Source organism: Micropterus dolomieu, linkage group LG07 (genome assembly GCF_021292245.1).
Source record: "Micropterus dolomieu isolate WLL.071019.BEF.003 ecotype Adirondacks linkage group LG07, ASM2129224v1, whole genome shotgun sequence".
NCBI lineage: Eukaryota > Metazoa > Chordata > Actinopteri > Centrarchiformes > Centrarchidae > Micropterus > Micropterus dolomieu.
The window spans coordinates 32,165,272-32,175,000 of NC_060156.1; the positions used below are offsets into that span (position 1 = coordinate 32,165,272).

Consider the following 9,729-nt stretch of genomic DNA (forward strand, 5'->3'; position numbering starts at 1 on the left):
TTATTTCATTTTATTCTTTAGTTCTTTAATGATGGTAAGTTTGTCACACAAAGCTTTAGCAAAGATTTTACAAAGTTTAATTTTGGAACTCACTCTTATTTTGCTGCATGCTGTTGAAGGTAATTTATAATGCTGTTTAATTTTTACTCACCGTTATACCATTTTACTGCTTTACTGTCATTATTTCAATTTATTCTTCACTTGTTTAATAATAAAGACTGACTTGATTCCAAAGAAACCTCCTACTGATCCTTTGCTGGCCCCGGAGATTCCTCCTTTACTTATAACTCACTGCTATACTTTTTTAATGATAAATTTATTGTCATAAACACCTCCTAGTTAATTCATTCAAGTTGTATTACTTAATAAAGTCTTTAAATCAATGAAAAACACACAATGGAAGGATGTACGCAACCCTCTTATCAGTTACACACAGACATATTTCCGGTTGGGGCGGGACCGGATGCACCCCTCTTATCAGTTACATACAGACATCTGGTGTGGGGGCGGGAAATAGCTGTCAAAAATGAGTTTGATGGAATGTCATGTATACTTCTCTCTGACCAGTCCATACAGGACGTGAGGGTGCTCCATATACATCATTTACAACCTTAAAACAAGACAGTGAAGTTTAGTTACAACTCTGGAAGCAGTGGATTCACATTGACTATTAAAATGTTGATTAGCTTGACAGACTGGGCAATATGGATCATACATCTCAGTAAATAATGAGCATTAAATATTCAGCCCAGTCATTTTATAAACAGTATATTATTTTGAAATTATATTGAAGGAAACCTGGAGGAGCCAGTTTGAATGATGCAGCTGATAACATTAATATAAAGAAAATATCTATAATTTACAGGGGCTATGTCTGTCACAGTAGTTGCTGCATCAACAGCCAGTACAGGAACAGACTCCAGCCAGTCAAGTAAGCACAGCTGATCCACATTCAGCCTCAGCCATTATCAGCACAGACCCAGTCCAGAATTTTTTAGCAGGTCCACAGACCCAGATGAAATACAGGCAGCCTTAGCCAGAACGAGCACTGCCAGAGATGTACAGCCAGCATCAGATACAAGCAACTTGGACCCTAATGGAACAGTTGCTGCTCCACCAAATGATCCAGCAGATTAGCCCCCAGTCTTAGACTTCATGAGTAAATGCTCCGTACTTGTATAGCGCCTTTCTAGTCTTTTCAACCACTCAAAGCGCTTTTACACTACATCTGCATTCACCAGTCACACACATTCATACACTGAGCCTAAGTGCTCAAACGGAAACTAACATTCACACTCACTCATACACTGGCGGAATAGCCGCCAGGGGAAATTCGGGGTTCAGTATCTTGTCCAAGGACACTTCGACACGCAACCAGGGGGAGCCAGGGATTGAACCGCCGACCTTCCGATTAACGGCCAACCCTGAGCCACAGCCGCCCCGAGAGGAAGAAAGACAATAACTTCATGAGGTCTGTGACGGTGCAGCAGCTCTGTTTTTGTGCTGTGAGTCGCAGCCAGTTTGTGACTGAGTGGTAACGTGGCTGGGAGGGTTTTGGAATATATACATCTGAAAACAGAAGTCAACTTTGCTCTGTGTGGGACTGTGAGCTGCACTTTAGGTCCTGAAGTTAACGTGTGGATTTTTGGTGAGATTGTGAATTGAGAAGTTTTCAGTTAGTTTTGGTTTCCACCTCCTTGACTCATCTTAACATACCCAAAGTTCCAAACGGGGTTCTGTGTCTGTCTGAGGGTCTGAAGGGGATACTACAACAGCAGAGCAATAATGCAGACTTATCCTCCCCACATATAGGAAATATCCTATCCTATCTATATATATATATAAGAAGTACTCAGTTTTCATACTTAAGTAGAGTAGACCAGTTGTTAAGCTCAAAAACTCTGGTCCCGTGATCCATAAGCATTTTGGTTGCCATTAAAAATGATGATAAATGTAGATTTAATCCACACATGTTTATTTATTGAGCAGACAATATTTAACCTACATCAGTAAAGTCCAGCAAATGTCTTTCATGAGATCTAATTTTTTTGTCTTCTCATCAGGTGCAAGAGGACCTACTGGTTTCAGTGGAACTCAAGGCAAGTGTGTATTAAAGTGAACCTGAATTTAGAATCACATTTCTTCCATATGTGATATGCTGTGCAAAGCCAGTAACAACTAAAAATGTACTTTTGTCATGGAAATCCAGATGCCAGGGGCCAGATATAGAAAAAATACCTATGCTTAATAAACATGCAATTTCCTACATACAATTTCCTACACATAAACTGGTATTTATAAAATAAGAATGTGCAGTGCACATCTTACACATCCTTTCACTCCAGGTGTACTCAGTTTTTTAAATATAGCTGCAGGTGATACAATCAGGAGATTAAATAAGTTAAAGATATGTAACTTATAGGAATAGTTTTTTAACTCTAACCAATTTCATTGATTGTGGGTTTATTTTTGCATTTTTAGGTGAAGAATTTCATCATTCTGTTGCAAAGCTCACCTGTGCGACACAGCTGGTGTAATTCTTCTGTGCCATTCTTCTATACAAACAAATGTCTATGGGATTTCTACATCCATTAGTTTCATAGTGATTGAGATTCATAAAACAGACCTATGTGTGGCTTTATAAATCTGGCCAAAAATGTCTGCCTTTGTGTGTACCCAGAGTTTTATGCATCTGGCATTGTGTCTGTATTTCACTCTGTCTGCACTTGGGGCAGTCAGAAAGAGGGATAAGTTAATTCAACAATACCAAAAAGCTGTTTAAAGTTAGCTAAAATTGTCACATTTGTAGGTAACAAACACAGAATCTATAGTATTAATCATAAAACTGTAAGGATCTGAATTATAACATCTGTAAGGATTTCCAATTCAATTGTCTGTTGCTAAGCTACAAAAAATATTGGTAAAAAATTACTTATTACAGAGTGATACAATCAGTATGACATACATAATTTATGGTTTACATTCATATCAGTTCATGTAAACTGTGAGTTTGGCTCCTCCACAGGTATTACTGGACCACCAGGTGCCAAAGGAGACAAGGGAGACCAAGGAAACCCACCAGAGAGTACGTTTGCATGGGACTGACCTGAAACTATTACTAACTAAAGATACTTCTAAAATGGCACATTTATTAATGGCATAAGATTTGTTATTTGTTGCATCGTTTGGCTTTTGGACATTTTTAAATGTCTAGGACTTGGTTTCTTATGCTTTTATAGTCAGAGTACATGGAGATACGCAATGCATGCTCACAGACAAGCTGTGCTGCCAACTGTGATACTATGGTGAAGTGTTTAAGTGAACACTGACTGGGAACACTCTGGCAGTGCTCCAGCGACGGGCTGCGAAAAATAATTAGAAGGGGAGTAGGCTAGTGAAGGCATCCAAAATCTAGATAGAAGATAAAACATGGAAGAGACATGGAATAGAACAAAGGACATCAATGTTTTTCATATTCTCTAATGTGTGAGATGCACATATGAAATGGATTCTTGTATAAAAATAGTTTACTGCAAAAGGGGTTAAATTGACAGATATTGTGAATACCATGTGACGAGACACTTAGCTCACGAGATGGGGGGAAATTTTAACACCATTATTAAAAAAATCTTTGGTGCTGAATTATATGAAAATTTTGAGCAGTAAATTCAATTTATTTAGTTATAAACTCCTGGACTTTAATAGCTCCTCTGATTCAGAAGATTTTCTTCTCATGTTCAAAACTTTCTGCACATGCAGAATCTCTCCCACATATCTGTGTTCTCTGACATGTCGAGAAAAAAGTTGTAATATTACGAGACCAACATCATCATTCAATGAGAATTCATAATGTTTTTTTAAGTCTACCTGCCCTATACTCTGCTGTTCATTACATTATTGCTCCGGTGTAGTATTCCAGTAGTATTCAGACTGTTTGAACGACACAGTTTGGGACTGCATGTTAGGATGAATGACAAGGTGGAAACTGAAACTAAGTGAAACACTACTGATCAGGCAGAAATCTCACCACAAATCCACACATATGTTAACTTCAGTAAAGTGCAGAGCAAGGTTGTACCTCAGTTTTAGTTGTTTATATTGCAAAACTCTACCAGTTACGTTACCACTCTGTCACAGAGTCCACTTGATTACTATCACGGCATATGCCAGTGTTGCATCAGCTGGTCTTTCTCAGGTAAAGGTAGAGAAGTGAACATACACTTGTATTTATTTTGAAGATATTACAAGTCATTATCTCCTAATCAGATAACCTGCCACATGTACACCAGGACAATATTCCCAGTGTGTACTGATCAAGTGTGACTACAAAATATTGCATTCATTTTATAGTCTGTTAGTGATGATGAGTAAAGTTTGTTTAAAATATAAATTATTTTCTTGTTGTCCCCGATAGTAAATTATGATTTTGCTAACAAATCAAATTAGGAGATAATGCTGTGATATTACATTATCTATCCCTGTTAAATACAGTTGTGTTCATTTCTTTGTGTTTACCTGAGGATGAACATCTGTGGTTGAAACGTGTTTTTGCGTGTGCATTATTTGGTCTGTCTTCATAAAGCTACACTAATGAACATGACTAGTTAGATACAGACTGCTCATACACTGTTATCTTGAATATGTACATTAAGGTAGACAACAAGAGGAGTTTTTTAGCATGATATACTGCACATGTGTCAAACTCAAGGCATGTGGGCCGAATCAGGCCCGCCAAGTCATTTTGTGTGGCCTGCAAAAGCTTTAAAGATTCATGATTGTCCTAAAACAAAAGTCTATGCTGCCATAAACTGTGAAGTGACGGCATCCCACCACTAGATTGCGATGTTTCCACACCCACCACGGTAGTTTTCCGACAAGTGGAGATGAGAAATGTATACAAACAATCCCTAAATGTCCAAGACGAGAAAAACTGATGCAGAAGGAAAGCAATTTCATGAATGGTGGGAAAGTGAATACATGTTTGTGCTTCAAGGAGAAAACCCGGTAGGCTAGGCTTATATCTTTTGTGTTATGAGGCAGTATCACTGATGAAGGATCAACGTTAGTTAAGGCTCGTGCAGACTACACGACTTTCAGTATCGGACAATGGCCGTGCCGTTCACACTACACGACTTGCCGTCTTGTGTCGTTGTGACGTTCACACTACGTGACTGATCGGTGACAGGGGGTCACAGACTACACCAGCTGGCAATGACTCTGTCACGTGACGCTGGTCTCCAAACCACGTTTTGTCAAGAAAACACACGTGAAATGTGAAACGGGAAATGACACAAACCTACAGACAAAAAAGCTGTTGTTTGTTATTATAAAGATTCCAATTATAAAGACAAAGAATCTGTGTGAAAGAATGGATTAGCACACGCAGGTAGCAGGGATCCAGATAGCAGGGGTCGTCTGAGCTACAGAGAGAGCTGGAGGTGATTAAAATGTGTTTTGCTGTGAAAAAGTAGCTGCCTGCTCTGCCAGCTGCCTGCTCTCATTGGCTGGATATTTGGCATGCTAGATATCTGGCTGGCATCGTTGATTTGTCAGATATGTATCGGGGAGCTGTGTGATGCTGAGTAGTTCACACATAACGACTGGCATGGTGGTCGCCGAGCTCGCAGAGCCGCAAATTGGGCTAAAAATCATGTAGTGTGACCTAGGCTTAGGCTCCAGTAGCCTATACGTCTGCATTTTTCGAGGTAATCAAACTATCTGTCATTAGTTGGATATATGCCCTCTGCAAGGCTGCAGCTGGACTATTTGTTTTATCAAATGCCACATCTGTCCCTTGTGTTATTAGCAGCTCACAATTATTTGTTTTACCATTGTTCTGCACCTCTGGACTGTGAAAAAGTGAAAAGTTACTGTAAAAGCTTATGTTTGATGATATTTGTCTTTGTTATTTACTTGAAATGTTTGATCTTTGATTGATGGAGTAATGAGGGTTTTTAAATCTGATAAATTTATTGATTTATGTTATAATAACACAGAGACATTTTCTTACTATGGCGATATTTTTACATCTGATAAATTTCATTGAATACATAATCAAATAAAGAGATAGTTATTTAACAATATGTTAAATAGTAGTTAGTAGTAGTTACGTTTATACAGTCTTGCAACTCGGGGGCAACAGTTGCAACTGGCCCTTTCAGGGTAACCGTAATGCTTATGTGGCCCTTGGTGAAAATGAGTTTGACACCCCTGATATACTGTGTGTAGCTATTTATTATTAAACACATTAGAATTAACACAACAGACAGTGCTTTCTGTCACCTCAGTGTCAGCATGGTGTAGCCTACTGACTTCACAATCGAAACCCGCTGCACTATCATGGTTTCAACCCAGGGCATCTGATACGACGCTTTGAGAAAGCCTGACAGAAAGTGTCTGTATTGGACGCCCTGGGATGAGACCGGGCTGGCTGCATGGTGCAATATTAGCAGCTAGCGCTATTCGAAAGCCATGCTGTAGCTTCAGCCATTTTTCTGCTCCAACAGAGTCATGTGGATGCGTGACTGCGGTAAATAATGAATAAAGTAGCAAAGTAACACGATGAAAGTATCCAAATGTATCGGAATAAAAGTAATGATTTTTCTCTTAAAAACTACTCAAGTAAGACTATAAGCATGACGCATCAAAACTACAACCCTATTATCTAGCACAGCATGTGTGATCCTGCAAATGAGAGGGTGCTCTCAGTGAAGCTCCATGAATAAATAATGGTTAAATAAAAATAAAAAATAGCCCTGAGGATGATTTGAGACCCTAGAAACTTTAAGCAGCTGCAATTTTTTGTCACCACAGTGAATGTGCGTCTTGTGCCGGGGAAATCCCGAGGACGAGTGGAGGTGAAGTACAACGGGGTGTGGGGCACCTTGTGTGATGACAGCTTTGACACTGTGGATGGCAAGGTGATCTGTAAGATGCTGGGCTTCCAATCCGCCATTTCCACCTTCACTGCCACCCCGGGTAAGAAGTCCATTGCCACCATCACGAGATGTTCCCAATCTCTTGTGAATCTGACCCTCACACTATTTGGTGTTTTTCTGAACTTTCTCTTTACATGGTACTGAATAAAATTATGAAACAAAATTTTGAGTGTTTGATGGCAGTTAAGGCGAGACACGAAAAACATCGTTTTATCATGCACTGGTCAATTTTGAGATTTTGGGCTACTTCCTTAACATGGCATCTTTCAGACTAGTGGGGGGAAAAGTCTGTAATACACATTTAGTAGTTTACTGTATATTAATTGCATGTGGCCAATAAAGTTGATTATCATTATGACTATATTTTTACAAAATAAAATAATTCTTCTTATTATTACTAGTATTAATAATTAATAATAGAATTTAACTAGAGAGAGAAAAACCCAAACCACCAAAAATACCATCAGCAATTGGGTTGAAGGATTTGGCGTTCTCTATCGACATTAAGAAACCAGCATGAATATCTACAAGCATTTATTAGATAAACAAAAACACACGATGAAACCTGACGAATGGCCCATTTATACTCCTGCGTAGGGTCTACGTGCGTAGCTACGCTGTAGGCTATGCACGTAGCCATGCATTTATACTTGTGCGTTGGTGTGTCATTTTGCAATTAAACCCCCAAACACGAGTCGGCAGTAGCGCTAACGCGTCCACTGTGTTGACTTTTGCCAGCCAAGCAGGCTAACTTCCGGTTTAGCGCTCAGCTAACGTGAATGGGGGTAAAATTGTATACGTGCGGCTGGTAAAGCCTTTTCAAATGTTATCGACCGAGTGGATCACATTCTGGTTGTGACGGTCAAATATATTGATCCACCATGTTACAGCTGCTGTTTTGGCCGCTAGTAAAAGTTACTTCAAAGCCCCGGGGCACTTCCTGTCGGCTCAGAGGCACTGCGAGGCTACACAGCTGACCAATCACAGTGCTTACGGTCCAAGTCGCATGGACGTGTAGTTTTTTTGAGGAGGTGCACGTCAGGCTATGGTGATGACGTAGGGGTAGGGGGCTATGCAGAGGCTATGCTGTCGATTTGACGCAGAAGTATAAGATGCTCTGAACTAAAGAACAAAAGAATGTGTACTTGTGAGAAGGTGTGTGTGTGTGTGTGTGTGTGTGCACTTACCAACCTATCTAACAGTGGACCTCAACGTCATTACACACACACTAAGAGGGGACTAAAAAGTGAACAGTGTCCCCTGTTGGACATGCTTTAAATCATGCTAAAATCATGTCTAAAACCCTCTGGTAAAGTTTTTTAACTATTGAACTGCAGGTGTGTGAGTGTTTAAGTCCATACTCAGCAGTGCCTCTAGTGGATCAAGCAGAAATTTTAACGACTCATTCACACACGTCATTCTTAACACTCCCCTATAGAGTGAATGGCTTGTAGCCCCAGGGAGTCTATCAGACTGTAGAGGGGCTATTATACAAGCTACTCAGAAAAGAAAGCTGTCTCTTGAAACACGATTTCTTAACAAAATATACAGGCTGAGTTTTAGTGGATGTCTTGTTATTTAAGATCAACATGTATTAAAATAAAGGACTACACTGAAGGCCTGGAGAGTAAAACGAATTTTAGATTCTAAAAAAGGGAAAAAAAAAATAGAAAAACAACCAGGGTAGAATTATAAATAAAATGGTCAGTATAAAGATACTTTTATGGTTTTAATTCATTATAAAAAATGAATTAATTAATAAAAAATTATTTGACATTTGACATCTAGAGATTTAAACTTGTTCAGTCACAAAATACTAACCTGACCAGATTTCACAAGCACTGGACATCAATACTTTTTTTCCCCATTATATTTGTGTGCTTAGTCTACACTTAAAGATATGCATTTCATTTATTGATTTGAACTACAGAAAAAGGGACCACACTTGTACTGTGTGGAACGACAGGAGTCCACTGTTCGCTTGTACATGATGACACAAGTTCCCTCTTAGATAGCATGGAGCGATAATCACACTCCAACTTGTGTGAAAATAATAAATAAGCAAATTTAATCATACTTATGAGAAGAAACTAACTTAACTACAGAGTGTCTTTATTTGGTATAATCTGTTATTGTAAGAAAATATAAAGCCTGAGTTTTTATTGAAGTTATTTTCAACAAAATACAAAGGCTGAGTTTTAGTGAAATTCCTAAATTGTTTCAAGCTTCAGACTACTAAAATGATAGACTACCCAGTAGACAGCAGAATGAGTATTTTAAAAGCACAAAAAAAGTGAAAGTAAAAACAAAATTAAAGCTGCAAGCAGCGTTGGGCGGGCCCTCGCACTTGTAGCGCGTCCGCGTGTGAGCCGGCCGAGTTGCATATTCTGGAGCTCTGCCGGTGCGGCTGTGAATTTCCTACGCGGTTCCGACGCCGCATGAAGGTGTTATATGTCACTTCCTGTGTCCCCTATGTGGAGCTACATAGCACTTGCCGCTATGAATATAAATCGGTATTGGTGTGTAGATGTCTGCGGGGTGGGACAGTTATCAAGCACGTAAAGTTTGTTTCAGATGTGAGCATGTACACTGAACAATAATGTACCCAAACAATAAAATAAATTCCTTTTATATTTCCCTGCCTTGTTGTTTATGTGTACATACAGAGGAAGAATGTGAGAACAGCACACATTTCATCGTTACTGTGTGTTAGAGCATGGGAGAACAGTGGATACTTTTAATACAGCCCACACCCCTAATACTGTGTAACTATAACAAGTAGAGAACAGAA

At 39.2% G+C, this 9,729-nt stretch overlaps 1 protein-coding gene across 1 annotated transcript in view; it reads left to right on the forward strand.

Annotated features, from left to right (window-relative positions):
• The window catches only part of LOC123974355 (macrophage receptor MARCO-like), a gene marked incomplete at its 5' end in the record, with an annotated part of 31,970 nt that overhangs the window by 9,538 nt on the left and 12,703 nt on the right, over positions 1-9,729 (forward strand). The window contains 3 exons of the mRNA XM_046054985.1: positions 2,064-2,099; positions 3,026-3,085; positions 6,814-6,978. Coding sequence (XP_045910941.1) covers positions 2,064-2,099; positions 3,026-3,085; positions 6,814-6,978 — 261 coding nt within the window. The remainder of the gene's footprint in view (positions 1-2,063; positions 2,100-3,025; positions 3,086-6,813; positions 6,979-9,729) is intronic.